At 42.2% G+C, this 16,459-nt stretch overlaps 1 protein-coding gene across 1 annotated transcript in view; it reads right to left on the bottom strand.

Annotated features, from left to right (window-relative positions):
* The window catches only part of OXCT1 (3-oxoacid CoA transferase 1), a 117,502-nt gene that overhangs the window by 13,831 nt on the left and 87,212 nt on the right, over positions 1–16,459 (bottom strand). The window contains exon 14 of the mRNA XM_005876003.1: positions 10,307–10,396. Within this exon, the coding sequence (XP_005876065.1) occupies positions 10,307–10,396 (90 nt within the window). The remainder of the gene's footprint in view (positions 1–10,306; positions 10,397–16,459) is intronic.

Raw genomic sequence — 16,459 nt, forward strand, 5'->3', positions numbered from 1 at the left:
CACATCTATGGGGCACAGTTGTAACATCAGCTTTGACAATGATCTGCTCTTCAGATCACTTCGTTCTGATTATATCAGTTTCCTTTCTAAGTAGCAAGCATCAGGAGCCCAGACTAATCTTCCCCCTTGAGGCTGAAGGCTGACCTAGAACATCTATTAAAAATGGCTGTCAACTTCAGCAGGAAGGGGGAGGGGGGAGTGGGGGTTAGAGATCAACCAAAGGACTTGTATGCACGCATATGAGCATAACCAATGGGCACAGACACTAGGGGGGTGAGGGTATGTGCGGGGGGGTGGGGGAAGCTGGGGGAGGTCAATGGGGGAAACTCCTTTTTTGGGGGGGTCTAAAAGCACCACAAATGATGTCATCAGCATCCTGAGCCATCTCAATGTTTACCTACTTCAACGTGCACCTGCTACCTGGTCTACATCTCTCTGAACACAGCTCAGACCAAGGATGTGCTGTTCAGAGGCAAGGGCTTAATTAAGAAGACTTGACTCCTTGTGATAACCTGCCAAGGCACCAACACACCAGTAATTAACAGGTTTTAGTGTACTAAATCCAATGTGTGGCACGAAAGGTATTCAATACTTTTGAATGAAGGAAGGAGATAGAAAAGGGAAGTCTATTGGGAATCTTGGATGGATTTCAAAAAATAACAACAAGCTCTATTACTTTAATTTAGTCAAAACTAGAGCTAAATACATATAAAGTGGTTAGACATTATACCTTTAATAACAAGTTACATGCTTGTGGATCTTACTGTATAAGAAAATTTATAGCTGTAGAAATAAAACCTCATTTTCACTTCATTCTTAATTATCTATTTTCCTTTCCCGATTTCAGTGGAAGTATGCACGTGTCATAGAAGCTTAGTTAAAGAGCTGAAGTTAACAATAAATGTGTGAACTTCTACAGTTATCAGGTCTCCTTACACTTTTTTAAAAATATGTTTTTATTGATTTTAGAGAGAGGGGAAGGGAAAGGGATAGAGAGATAGAAACATCGATGAGAGAGAAACATCAATTGGCTGCCTCCCGCATGCCCCCTACTGGGGATCGAGCCCGCAACCGGGGCATGTGCTCTGTCTGGGAATCAAACCAGTGACCTCTTGGCTTATGGGTGAATGCTCAACCACTGAGCCACCCCGGCCAGGCAGGTCTCCTTACATTTAATGTAGCTGAATAAAGCCTGCCACAACGAATCCATGTCTATCTGTTAGTGAAGTGAACAATCTGTGAGCCTCTGAAGAATGTTCTCTGCAGGGAGCTCTTAATCTATTCTCATTATTTGAGCAAAATCTACATCTAGTGTGATGATATAGATGCAAGTGTCCAGCACTTAGCAAGTGTTCAAAGTGCAGGAAGCAGGATGGGTTGAGCTACATGCAAAATCCTAAGGTTAGTGGGGTCTTGTTCATCCTAATCATTCTGCTTCTTTCCCCACAAAGAGATGCCAGATGAGGCAGAGGAACGGATGTGAAGTGTAGCATTAAAAATGCTGAGGGCTCCTGACCTCAATGTGCCCCTATGTGCCAGCTCCCTCATAACCTCGGTGAGGAGCGGAGTCTCCTTCCTCCACCTGCTCCTCCAGCTTTTCTCTGTCTCCCCCTTCGTCACTGACAGGCCTCAGGCAAGACCCAGGAGTTCACCCTCTTGACTTTAAATAACTTGGGGCCTCAGTACCTTCTATTACTTGCTTCATGGTGATCTCAGTTTAACACTTTAGTAGAAGACAATTCTGGTTAAATGGTAATAGATCCCCTTGTTATCATTGCAATAAGCTCCATGCTATCCCGATAAACTTAGTCCCGAATAACAAGCTCTTTTCACATGATGTTTGCACTTGATGACAACATTTCATTCACCTGAGGCAGCAGAGCATTCCCAATCCGTAAGAGTCTGCTTTACATCAAACCCCATTTTATGCCCACATTTTCTGTTCGGTGCTTCCTAAGTGTGGCTGCAGCATATGTCCCCTTGGAGGCACCTTCTTTGGGAATGCCCTCGTGACAAGCTGAAGGTAAATTCTGGAAATTGGTTGTTCCTTAAGAGACCAGGTCTTGAAGCCTCTGTGCATGCTACCTGGAACACACATCACCGTGGCCCATCACCCCACATTCAAGTGGCCACACCTGCCTACCCTCAGGACTTGGCTCAGGTGTCATCTCCCTTTCCAATGCCCCTGCTCCAGTGTCCACAGACACCCCAGTGCTTCCTTCCCTCACCGCACATGCTGTCACCGTCAATCTCCCTTCACACCCCCACCCCAACACTAGACTCCAGCTCAATGAACACTGAGATGATTTGTGTCCACATCTACGCAATGAGCGGAGTGCCAGCAAGCCACAGTGATCAAAACTACTGCCTGAATATTGTCATTTTGATTCGAGGAACTCTGAGTCTGAGATGTAAACCACCATGTGACTGAGGTTTAGAGACCATTCGAGGCTGCTTTCTGGTCCTGAAACACATGTCTGTACCGTCCCAGCACCTCTGAGATCACTAGGAAAAGCACAGCTAGAAGGAGTGTGTGTGTGTGTGTGTGTGTGTGTGTGTGTGTGTGTGTGAGGGGGGAGGGAAGCTTGTAAAACTGAGAGACAGACAAAGGCATGATCAAGGGAAGAAGCACAGACATCTCATGACTGCAGAATGACACATGCAGCTTTACACGCAAAGAGAGAAACAGTGAGTGACAGTCCCTCCACCGCCTCTGCTGCTCCTCCTAAGCATCAAGGCTGCATCCATCCCCTAAAAAGAGGGGCGACAAAGGCGGGACTTGGCAAGAGAAGACTCAGTACGCTGTCTGGTGGCACACCAAAACCTACCACAGCCTCTCTCTGGGCTGGCCAACATCTGCTGACAGCAGCCTGGATGTCACCACCCTGGAGTCTTCCTTCTTCCTGCTGGTCTCAATGCCTAAACCAAGTGAAACAGCTCCCATACATATAAAACAGATATCAAAGATTGGGGCCGCCGTATTACCAAACACGTGACTGTCAAATCACTGTGGTGACTGATGTGCTACGTAGAAAAATGGGATTTGCCAAATAAAGGACATCAAGGTACACAGAATAAAAGGACAAGAGGATGCTGTTACTCACACTGAGTTTACCCTCATGGGGTATCTGTGGCCTTTCCCCCTATTTCGTAGGGTTTCCAGAAATCCACATGGGACTTCGCTAGAGAGACTTGGCGGGCGCTAACGTGGAGGGCAGTTGCTCTGACAAATGGTTTCTATAAGGCAGATGTAATAACCGTTTGTGGTTACAGGCACGTTCTCAAGGGGAGGACTCGCCAAATGAGACAACACACACAGCGAGCCATTTCCCTGAAAACACTCTTCAGGGCTATGAGACTTAGAATAGAAGGCCATTGTTCTTCCATATAATACAGAAACTTTTATCACAGCCTTTTGTTCTCTCTACTACTGCAGGGTACAATCTTGCTGGTCTCAATGCCTAAACCAAGTGAAACAGCTCCCATACATATAAAACAGATATCAAAGATTGGGGCCGCCGTATTACCAAACACGTGACTGTCAAATCGCCGTGGTGACTGATGTGCTACATAGAAAAGTGGGATTTGCCAAATAAAGGAAATCAAGGTACACAGAATAAAAGGACAAGAGGGTGCTGTTACTCACACTGAGTTTACCCTCATGGGGTAACTGTGGCCTTTCCCCCTATTTCGTAGGGTTTCCTGCAATCCACATGGGACTTCGCTAGAGAGACTTGGCGGGCGCTAACGTGGAGGGCAGTTGCTCTGACAAATGGTTTCTATAAGGCAGATGTAATAACCGTTTGTGGTTACAGGCACGTTCTCAAGGGGAGGACTCGCCAAATGAGACAACACACACAGCGAGCCATTTCCCTGAAAACACTCTTCAGGGCTATGAGACTTAGAATAGAAGGCCATTGTTCTTCCATATAATACAGAAACTTTTATCACAGCCTTTTGTTCTCTCTACTACTGCAGGGTACAATCTCTGGCCTAAGGATGCAGAGCCAAGGGATGAACAGGAATCATTTTCTCTTTCCACTCATGAATTGTCCTGGTAACTGAGAAAGCTTTTCTTAGCATCACCTTTCCCTTTAAGAACTGTGCACACGCAGTCATAGAATTTAAAGTATTAGTTTAATTAAATTCTAGAAGGCATTTTAAAGGGGCTTGTTGGTTGCTGGACTGAGTTCTGCTGTTTTTCCACATTTTAACATGTTTTGCAGGCATTTCCATCATTCCGGGAGAAATAAAAAGGCGTTTGCATTTTTTAAAGGTGAATATTCTTTTCCAAACAGATCCAATCATGAATTATTAACAAATTATAAAATATTGACAAGCTTTTATGAATGGAAAATAATTAAACCAGCGGGAACTATGTTAAGTATCATTTATCCTAACAAAGGAAGGTTTATCTGGGGATTCTTTTCAATGTTGCTGAAAATTATCCCAAAAATGTTTTCCAGTAAAGCGTTTCTTAAAAATATCCTTCATATAAGTTGGCTTTTAGTAACGCATTTGGTCCAAAATTAATAGGATTAATAAACCTCATTTATATTTTATAATTCCTATCCCCAAAAAGTAAAGACAAGTACAACAGCATCCAAGATTTCCATATGACACCTTCACTACCAGACACAAATTGAGCTTCATAAAAACAGTGTTCACAAAGATTTATTCTCAACTTTCATGACAATATAATTACAATTCTTTTGATCCCTTCAGAATGCAGACCTCCTACTGTAATAAAAATAAAATCCAAACCTGTTTTAGAAACAGAGCTCTCATTTATGTTCTTTAAAACAGGTACCCAAGCGTTGCTTGTTTCCAATAAACGACAACTATGACTGAACTTCTTTGCTTTTGTGCTCGGAAAGCTATACCCTTAGGAATACACCTCCAGCACCGATGCTGAGAACAGAATACTTTCCTTTCCACTGTTAGTGGTGATGGTACTCGCCAGACAGAAACGTTTAGCAAAAGAAAATGGAGGCCCAGAGGCAGAATACATGGATTCTCAGCTTGGTTTTGCTCTTAATTTTGCACTTGACTTTTATCAGAATATTTAAGAACCATGAAATGCAGTTTGTCTTTGAAAGGAAAACAATAAGACCTATTTCACAAGAGTACTGCCATGATAACATAAAGGCAGTAAGCAGATAATTGCTTGGAAAGAGTGAAAAATGCCCTATATGTTCAAAGTGGCATTATGATTTGAAGAATTAGTGAGTTCCACAAGTATTTTGAGTCCTACTGTGCATCAGGCATGATTCTCCTTGGTTGTTAGGATAGACAGATCCTCAGGCTTCATGGAACTGACATTCTAGTGAAGAAGGCAGATGAAGAAGTGGGGGCTCTTGTTTTATATAACTCGGTAGTTGGGTAAAGCTTCTCTGGTGTTTTGAGCAAAGACCTGAGTGAACTGAGAGAGCGAGCCACGCAGGTACCTAAGGAGGAGCATGCCAGGCACAGAGAATAACAAGGCAAGGCCCCTGAGGCAAGAGGATGTTTGGAATGTTCCAGAAACTTACGGGGAGGGAGCATAGCTGGAGCTCAGAGGATGAGAGGAAGAATGGTAGCAGATAGAATCCAAGAGGGCGATGGAGTCAACAGACCATGGTGGACCTTAGAGACAACAGTAAGGACTTTGAACTTGAATTTAAGTGAGATGGAAAGCCATGGAGGGTTTCTGAGATGAGGAAGAAGTAATGTGATTGACTTCTATTTTTAAAAACATCACTCTGAGCACTGTATGAAAAACAGACCACGCACGCGCATGTGTGTTTCCACCCAACTCTTCTGTTTTCTCTTTGACAACAGGAACCTAATTGTTAATCCCTCAACATGCACTGTCTTCCTGCACCCCAGTGCCCAGTCCCTCAACCTGCAACACTAGGACCAAGCTCAGGCCCATCCTTCAGGTCTCCAGGCAGATGCTGCATCCCATGGACAGCTCCCTTATAAAGGAACTGGGTGCTCAACACCACACTCTACTTTATACCCTCTTCTATTTTAAGTATTGATTTCAATGACTCTCTCCCCATGAGACTCTGAACTGCCTAAAGGAAAGACCACATCTTTCCAATGTTTATTTCCTCAGACCCGATTATGATGCTTGGCCCTGGTGCCTGGTCCTCCATAAATATTGGATGCCTGAATAAACAGGTAAATCAACATACTCATACAAGGTAATTCTACCAAATTTCAAGCGACGCATCAAAGAATATTCCTTTGGTCATTCATAATATCTAGAGATGGGAGGCACCAAGCCAACAAATTCATAAAACACTGGCTCACTTGGGTGTGACTGTGCAGAAGTAGGAGTGAGCCAGAAAACAAGATTACAGGGGTATGGTGGATACAATATTGACAGTGCCTAGTGTAGGGGTAGGAGCAGAAAATACCAAGGGTGCCTGCCTTTCCCAATGGGGCTGGAAGAGTCTCTGCTCTAGGAGGTCTATGCAGAAGGAGAGTGTCAGGGAGATGAGAATGATGTCACTTGTGTGTGTGCTGCTGTTGAGGTGGGTGTGGAACAAGCAGGTGGAGTTGTGGAGGTGTCTACTAAGGAAAAAATACAGTTCTAGACTCATCAGAGTTTCGTTGTACAATTTCAGTGTGAAAATAAGGAGTCCAGAATGAAAAATAGTAGTTGGTACCAAAAATTTAGATAGCAGCTAAAAAAGGTGTAGAGGATGAGAAGAGCATAGAGGCAAGGATGGAGTTATGAGGAATCCTGACAGGAACCCATGAAGAAGGAGACAGGGCACCTAGGAATCCAGGCTGCGGGGGCAGCTCTGTGAGCCTAGCAATATGCTTTACAACCTTGGGCCCAACACTACTGCTGCAGATAGCCAGAGGGGAGGAAAGAAAGTCTAATGAAATCTGCTTTCCCATTAAGGACATGGCTCAAAAATTACACACATTGCAAATACTCAAATGCCATTGACCCAAACTTGGTCACATGGATGCATCTACATGCAAGGGGTTCTGGGAAATGTAGTCTGTCCCTGGGCTAGTATGTATGTGCACAGGTAAAACTTGGAGAATTCTAATACAGAAGGGAAGAAGGGGAGATGGATCCTAAGAGACACAATTTGATTTTCAGATTGCGTTACCTACTTTGCTGACACCTGTCTCACCAAAGCAAAGCGTATTTTGACTCGCTAAAATGGAAAAAGAAAAAGAGGAAATTCTGAAACCTAAAGCTTCAAGTAAAGGGCAGGTGTGGTGGGATGCTGGTGGAGAGGTAGCTTTGGTGAGGATGTGACAGGTATGCTATGATGAACACAGGCTGGATGACACTGAGGGAGACTCCTACCCCCACCACTTACCCAGGCAAGTTTCTCACCTGCCCCCGTCCCAGTCTTCCTTCACAGGGCCACTGAGAGGCTCACGAGATTCAGCACATGCGATGCCAAGCAGAGGGGCCTGCACCTAGTGAGAACTCAAACTGATACTCATTTCATTTGTTTCTTCCCATTTTTCAAATGCAGAAGAAGGACATGTCAAGAGATGAAAAGAAGCTCAAGAAAGAAGGTGGCTGGACACCACAACACTTGGCCTACTTTTCCATGTTGCCTGCAACCCTGATGTCTAAGCTTATAGGGAAATCATGCCGCAATGCCAGGTGCACACCAGTGCCTCCCGTGGGGTCTCCAGAGGCAGCTTTAAGGCAGGGAAGAGTTGGGAAGGTTCCTCTAGAGCAGCCCTGGCAGGCAGCCCAGTTCCAACACCAGCAGCTGCTGGCTGCTTGCAAAGGCTGGCAAGGAGAGAGTTTCCTTTGTCTCATTAGAGCAGCAACAACACAGGCATGCTTCTAAAGGTCAGGTAATGCTATATTTATAAGCCACCTGCATCTGCTCCCCTATGAAGAAGTGGTACCTGAAAACCACCTCGCAGCCCCACCCTCTCAGAAAAACATGCTGCCTCAGGATACGAGATGAAATGTCTTTTCACGACAATGAAAGTTTTAATCCTTCGTGGCAAATGTTTCACCCTTGTGTCTTACAAAACTCACGGGACTTCTCCCCTAAGCTGTTCACTTAATCATTAGGCAGAAGTTACCTGGCATGTCTGCCAGAACAGATGGTTACCTGGAGAGGCTACCAGGAGTGAAAAACCTGTCTCCCCTCCATCTCCTCTCCAGCCTCTACCAACTGTTTGGCCAGAGTAAAAGATGCAGAAGAGAAGCAGGAGGTCTTGGTGTTGCCTGGAGCTGGGCCAGTAACAATGAGTCCAGGTGAACAGTAGACAGGAGCAACCACACATCCTGGACCACGGATAGAAAGTGAAGCTGGCAAGAAGAGAAACCTCTCTTGGTTAGTTTTCAAGATCTTATGTGTGAACAAATCACTGTTATTACTTTAATCATAAATATATTTTTGTTAGTTTATTCAAGTGAAAGTATCTAGGGAAAAATATCAAACTTCAGTTCTGTTCTAAAACTCAAGGCCATTTCCCATGGAGAGAAGAAAAAGAAGAAACGGTAACAAAAAATATCTTGCTTCTGTGCAAAGCTTTAGAAGGGATTTCTAATCAGAAATTTGAAGTACTATTTCTTTTCCTCTATCAAAATTTCCAGCTCAGGTGAAAAACACACACACACACACATTTAAAACAAAGAGAAAGAGAATTTCTAAATACAGGCCTCTTCCTCTATCAAAATTTCCAGCTGAAGTGAAAAAAAAATTAAAACAAAGAGAAAGAGAATTTCTAAATACAGGCCTAATGTTTTGAAAACAACTGCACCAATATAACTTAAAATGAGTCGGACTTAAGTAACAACAAAAGGAAAGTCAGAAAAAAGTGTTGTCCAAATAGACATAATGTTCCAGAAAATTGGACTTCATTTGCATGCTTGGCATCCTTCTGCCTCTGAAACGAGGTACTTTGGATGCTTCTGCAAGGCATCTCTTAGAAGCAACCTGTGCTGGTTTCATTTCCAATGTTTCATATTTATGCTCCACTGCTCACTTCCCACTGTTTACTAAACAGTTTATGATAATCCCACATTTATTACAGTTTTTACAACAGAGCCATTTCACAGCACACATCTCTCTGTAACAGAACTCCCCATGGGAAGCAAGTCAGAAGCCAATCTTGCAGCTCCATGATCTCCCCCTGTGCTGCATTGCTCAACGAAAACAGGGCCAACTACCACTTCCACTCAGAATAGCAGGTCTCAAGGTAGGAATAGGCAGCATTTGCTTTAAAACTAAGAATTTTAAAGAATAAGTGGAAAATGGACAAAGGGCACAAAAAAACAAAGAGGGTACCACCCAATAGCAACATTTCAAGTCATCCAAAGTCCATGGATTCAGGTCAGCAAAGCAGTTATGCTCAGCCGGTCCTAACACATTGAGTTGGGAACGAGGAAGAAAGTTACACAGATTGCTCTGAAGTTAGAAAACTGGGCTTCAGAGTCAGGGACCCCCAAGTCTAATCTCAGCTCCATTAGTTATGTAGAACTCAGGCAAATTACTTAACTTGTCTGAAGCTGTTTCTGGAACCATGAAAGATGCCTATGATCAAGTTCATGTGCTTGTACACTCAACAAGTGCTTAGTGTGCTGTTGGCACTCAGTGAGCTCAATACATGGAAACTATCATCATCACTATCATCACCATCATCTTCATCTTTATCACCACCAACATCATCATCACCACCATCATCATCATCACACCACCACCATTGCCATCATCATCAAATGTAAGTTCCATGAGGTCAATGATTCAATGATTTTTGTCTACTTTTGGTCAGTGCCTAGCACTTAACAGTCACTCAATAAATATTTGATGATTTGTTAAAATAAAAGTATGATACTTTTCAGAATCAGGATGCTTTCTGTCACCTAGCCCACAATTTTCTAACACCTTCTCCAAATGGTACCTCACCACCTTGGTAAGAGGCCATATTGTCCATTTGAAAATAACTGTTGTTAAAAGACCTATATTCTGCTGTTTTTCATTTTTCACATGGATAGCAACCACTATAATCATCTTTAAAACTGAATCAACACATCTGCCTTGACATCTTTTCATTGCTTTGAAGACGCTATAGCTTTTACTTTGGATGTGTCTACAAGGCAAACAATCAAAGAAGGTCCTGATATTTGTGCTTCATTCAAAGTTAAACAACCATGTAGTAAATGATAGTAAGTAACTGCCTTTATTTATAATCTTCCCCTCAAAGTATAAATGCTATCAACTTGAATAAGCCAAAAAAAAAAAAAAAAGTGGCCATGGTCAGGTGACCGGGTGTATAGGATTTTGGTGTATTGAGAATTTCCAAAAGCTGCATGTGTTACCTTTGCAGAATGCTCCATGGTGACCACCACCTTGGTTTTGGCACTGGACACCAGATCCATAGCACCTCCCATTCCTTTCACCATCTTCCCCTGCAAAATGGAAACAGAAAATAAGAAGTAATTCTCTAACTTTCATTTCTTTAGTATGTGGCAGAACAAAAGTAACTTGCAAGAATAAGCCACTGGAATAATTAATGAGGAAAAAAATATCATTGACCTTCATTGCTTAGTACATGAAGGTTTACAGCCTTAATATTCCGTTTTTCTTTCATTTTAAACACACAACCGTCACTACTGAGTCTTTAATTATAGACCCTTTCCAAAGCTCTCCCGTGGATAGTGTGTAGAATAAAATGCCATTCGGTGGTAGCCTGAGGCACTCATGGTATCTCCCTAGTAATGAGTAATATTAAAGGTGGGTCTGTCTTTCTAAAATGACATTTATCTTGCTCTTAGAAAAGCAAACCAAAGCGAAATGAAAATAGATTCCTGCTCAGCAAAAACAGAAAGCAGGCGCAGAGTTCAGGGTCCTTTCGCCATTACCACTCTATTTTTGTCCATCTGTCCATGTCCTCATTCATTAAACATTTCGCAACCACCTGGCATGTGCCACACTCTGAATAATTCCCACTGTCTTCTCTCTCGTGGTTGCAGAGTTTTGGAAAAAGCAAATGTTTCCAGAGATGATGAAATAAATCTGCACTCTAGTATATAGAGGAGAATGTCTTCTAAGATTGAAAACTCCTTAATATTTTATTTATTTTTTTACTCCAAGTGCTTTGCTGATTTGACAGTAAACACTTCCAGGGCTCTCAGCTCCGTTCCCATAATTTCGTAGCTATAAGGAGATTCAGCAATGCACTCACACCTGGTTTTAAAACAGTCTCAATCCCCTGCTTTCAGAAAATTCTAGAGGTCAATGCACCACGGCATGAATGTGAATTAGATGTGCAGCATAAAGAGGAGGAGCAGGCAGTCGGGATGTTTTCGTGGTTAGGAGCCACCACTGCATGAGATGGGTAGCAGCTGGCAAGGCATGGGGGGCGGGAAGCAGGAAAGGAGTGGAAGGTACAAAATGAGTCTTCGGACACATGTAAGTTTGAAGTGAAGCCGAATCCATGTGGAAACATGTAATTTTATACTTCTATCAGCCATGCCTTCATCCCTATATTTTAGAGGTCAATGCACCACAGCATGAACGTGAATTAGATGTGCAGCATAAAGGGGAGGAGCAAGCAGTTGGGATGTTTTCGTGGTTAGGAGCCACCACTGCATGAGCTGGGTAGCAGCTGGCAAGGTGTGGGGGGCGGGAAGCAGGAAAGGAGCGGAAGGTACAAAATGTGTCTTCGCACACATGTAAGTTTGAAGTGAAGCCGAATCCATGCGGAAATGTGTAATTTTATACTTCTATCAGCCATGCCTTCATCCCTAGTCATCTGCAATTTTACTATGTTTGGCACCAGGTCATGCTATTTCTGTGGACAACACTGATACCTCATGGAATGACTCATGGATAAGTCAGAGGGGGAAGCAATAAATGTCTAGCATAAACTCCAACACTAAGGAAGTTTGAGACTTTCAAAGCATCAAATGACACAAAAGTAAGTCCATTTTCATATGTCTCAACCTGCTGTGCTGAGAACATCCGGCCAGTCTCAGCATCCACACACTGTGTCCTTGGGCAGGCTCTAAGCGTGTAAGTGCTAGAAGAATGATGAAGCCAAAAATAATTAATAATAAAATAAAACCCAGAAAACCAAGCTAGTGTGTTAAAAAGTCCTTGCGTTTAAAAAAAGCATTCCTGAATGCGAATATACCACAGGCAAATTTTGTCCCCCCATGGCACAATGAATATAGTAGAAACTTATGAAAGCCTCAGACTCTGGCCAATTTAGGTGAATCTGAATTATGCATTTTAAACCGTTGTCCATTATTTCAGAAATAGTTACAGAGCGCCTACTGGGTACAAACACTGTGCTGGCAGGAGTACAAGGAGCTCTAAAATGTGGTGGGAGAAATATTTTGTTTCTGTTAAAAATAAATTCTTGTGTGACCCAAGGTGAATACACAGCCCTCATTACTCAGAGAGTCCGGTGGTCTGATGCCTCACCTCAAAGCACATGCTACAGATTTCAAAGCATGATTTTCATACTTAAATACTGATTTCCAGGAGGGAAAAACAGTCAAGATTAGGTGCAGGACCTGAGGTCTATCCTACTAACCCGCTGGGTGATGTTGGCAAAACACCAAATCTCTCTGACTTTGGGGTCGTTATCTATAAGCCAGGAATAGGCATGTCTGCCCTATGGCGGAGCTATTGAGAGGAGTGCATGAGATAATGTGTAGAAAATTGTGTACTATGTAAAGTTTATAAATGTGTTGACGTAAATCTTCATCGGTCAGATTAGTTTCCTGAATGTCTAGTATGAGCCTGGCCCCGGACGAGGTGCTGGAGTTAGAGATTATCAATCCAGGTTTCTTTTCCTCCTAAACCTTATCTGAGAGAGGGAAAGTCTCCATGAGTAATTCAAGAGACTGGGACCCAATTTCCTTCCCCTAAAAGAAGCACACCCGCCCTCACTGGTTTGGCTCAGTGGATAGAGCTTCCACCTGCAGACTGAAGGGTCCCGGGTTCGATTCCGGTCAAGGGCATGTACCTTGGTTGCGGGCACATCCCCAGTAGGGGGTGTGCAGGAGGCAGCTGATCGATGTTTCTCTCTCATCGATGTTTCTAACTCTCTATCCCTCTCCCTTCCTCTGTAAAAAGTCAATAAAATAAAAAAAAAATTAAAAAAAAGAAGCACACCCCACCTCTCCCTCACCCACAAGGTAGAGCTAAGAGCCTTTCCCCTGGGTCCTTGTCCTATTCAGTGTGTCATTCTATCACAGTAAATTTCAACTTTTTCTCTTTCCTCTTCTTTTTCCTTTTTTTTTGCATTGTCAGTGCTTGGATGAATGAGTGGATGGACACACAGATTAAACTAACATAGGTATGTTCCCATCTGGCAGAACACAGGAAATGCAGCTGCTGGGAAACAGAGACGGAAGGAAGAGGCTGGGGACTCCCAGAGTGGGTATTTCACAAAAGTAATCTTCCAGACGGGAAAGAGAACAGCGGTACCATCTCATCCAAAGCATTGCCAGGAAAAGCCTTCAAATATTTGGTTTTTCTATCACTTTCAGGATGTTCATTGTATTTGAAAAAGAAAAGAAAACATTTCCCTCCATTTGGATTTTCAAATGATTTCTGAAACAGAATCAATGACTAAAGGGAAACAATTCACTCTATACCAGCAGGGGGGAAAAACAACAACACAGGGTTGTTGTTTCCATACAAAAACTATATACCAACAAATTGGGAATCTGAAAGAAAACAAATAAATTTCTAGAAACATACAATCTTTCAACACCAAATCAATAAGAAACAGAAAATCTGAGCAGACCAATTACAACTAATGAAATTGGAGCAATAATCAAAAAACTTCCAATAAACAGAAGTCCCAGACCAGACAGCTTCACAGGTGAATTTTACCAAACATTTAAAGAGGAACTAACACCTATCCTTCTTAAACTATTCCAAAGTATTCAAGAGGAGGGAAGATTCCCAATCTTATTTTATGAGGCCAGCATTATCCTAATTCCAAAACCAGATAAACACATTACAAAAAAAATAAAATTATAGGCCAATATTCATGATGAACAAGATGCTAAAATCCTCAACAAAACATTAGCAAACTGAATCAAGCAATACATTAAAAAGATCACACACCATGATCAAGTGGTATTTATTCCTGGGATGCAAGATTGGCACAATATCCACAAATCAATTAGCGTGACACATCACATAAACAAAATGAAGGATAAAAATCATGTGATCATATCAATAAATGCAGAAAAAGCTTTTTACAAAAATCTAGCACCCATTTATGATAAAAACTCTCAGAAAAGTGGAAATAGAGGGAACATTTTTAAAGGCCACAAATGACATACCTATAGCTAACATCATATTCAATGAGGAAAAACTAAAAGCAAGATCAAGAACAAGGCAGGGATGTCCACTTTCACCACTCTTATTGAACATAGTACACAGCAATCAGACAAGAAGAAGTAAAAGGCATCCAAATAGGAAAGGAAGAATTAAAACTGTCATTTGCAGATGATATGATTACTATATAGAGAGAACCCTAAAAATTCCACCAAAAAAACTACTGGAACTGATAAATTCAGTAAAGTAGCAGGATACAAAATAAATATCCCAGAATCAGTTGCTTTTGCTATTATTATTGTTGTTGTGTTAATCCTCACCCGAGGCTTTTTTTCCATTGATTTTTAGAGAAGAGTGGAAGGAGGAGGAAAGACAGAGAGAAACATCGATGTGAGAGAGATACATGGATGGGTTGCCTCCCGCCTTCAACCAAGTACGTGCCCTTGGCTGGAATTGAAACCAGGACCCTTCACTCCGCAGGCCGATGCTCTATCCACTCAGCCAAACCGGCTGGGGCTCAGTTGCATTTTTATACACCAAAATGAATTATCAGGAAAGGAAACTAAAAAAAGAATCCTATTTACAACTGCAAAAGTGTTGACGTAAATCTTCATCGGTCAGATTAGTTTACTGACAAACAACAACAACAACAAAACATCTAGGAGTAAATTTAACCAAGGAGGTAAAAGACCTGAACTAAAAAAAAAAAAATTATAAGACACAGAAAAAAAGTAACTGAAAAAGACACAAATAAATGGAAGCATGTACCCTACTCACAGTGACCTCCAGGCACTGGCCCATAAAATCCTCAATCTTTTTTGCTTTCTGCAATCTGGACACTTGCCCTCCAAGGTAACCTTGGAAAATACTGAGCTTTCTTCAGTTTCAGTCCTTAAAAGATTGTGTGTCACAGAGCCCCCTTAGAACCACACTGCATTGTTCAATATGGGGGGGGGCGGGGTAAGGAGGGACAAAAACATATAGGGGTGCTAAGCCACTGAAATTGAGAGGCTCATTTGTTATAGCAGCCAGCATGAGTGATATGATGATGTGGTGCCCAAATGAGTTCTATGGAGGGTGAGAACTCAGTGTAGAATGAAAACCAAAGGCTACATCTATCCAACAGAGCAGGGTCCTGGAGCAGGCCTCTTAAGGGTGATATGTGGAGGTGGGTATATGCCAGGTATCGGGATACGTGGAGGTGGGTATATGCCAGGTACCGAGCTAGGCACTGTAATGCACCTCTATTCAAATGTCCAACACACTGCTTGGCATTGTACACACATGAGATGCTGACCTCACCTCCATCTTTATTTTCCTTCTCCAAACCCAACTCCCTATTCTACATAAAAAACAAGAAGCTGATAAAACAGTGGGGTTAAGGAGGTAAAAACATGCCTTAAAATAAATCACAAGAGAGAAAGTGACACTTGGAGAAAAATAGACCTATAATGAAGAGGTTTTGGGGGCATGCTTGGAGCCCTGGACCAGGGTGAGACAAAGTGGTTTTCTCTAAATGGTGCCACTTTCGTTCTAAAATGTATTCTGCCTAGAATAATGGAGAGATGATTGCTGGATACTCATTTCACAGCCAACTCATCTTTTTGCAGTTAAGGGCTGACCCTGATATCAAGGATAGAAAGATAGAAAGAATACTGAGAGAGAGAGAGAAAGAGAGAGAGAGAGAGAGAGCACTAGAAATGTTGCATGCACTATTATAACAGATACACATCTTTTCTAAAAAAAAAAAATACTAACTCAAGTATCATCCTTAAATCATAAATATTTATTGAGGGTTTATTATAAGCCAGGTACCAAGATAAAATGAATATAATTACCTACCTTTTTCTAGAAAATAGAAAATAAAATCATTATTTTAAATATATTCTACTTAATTTGACACTACTTCCTACCTAATATTAGAATTTTTTTAAAAAGAAACTCTGGTGCCGAAACCGGTTTGGCTCAGTGGATAGAGCGTCGGCCTGCGGACTGAAGGGTCCCAGGTTCGATTCCGGTCAGGGGCATGTACCTGGGTTGCGGGCACATCCCCAGTGGGAGATGTGCAGGAGGCAGCTGATCGATGTTTCTCTCTCATCGATGTTTCTAACTCTCTATCTCTCTCCCTTCCTCTCTGTAAAAAATCAATAAAATATATTAAAAAAAAA

Source organism: Myotis brandtii, unplaced genomic scaffold, assembly GCF_000412655.1.
Source record: "Myotis brandtii unplaced genomic scaffold, ASM41265v1 scaffold478, whole genome shotgun sequence".
NCBI lineage: Eukaryota > Metazoa > Chordata > Mammalia > Chiroptera > Vespertilionidae > Myotis > Myotis brandtii.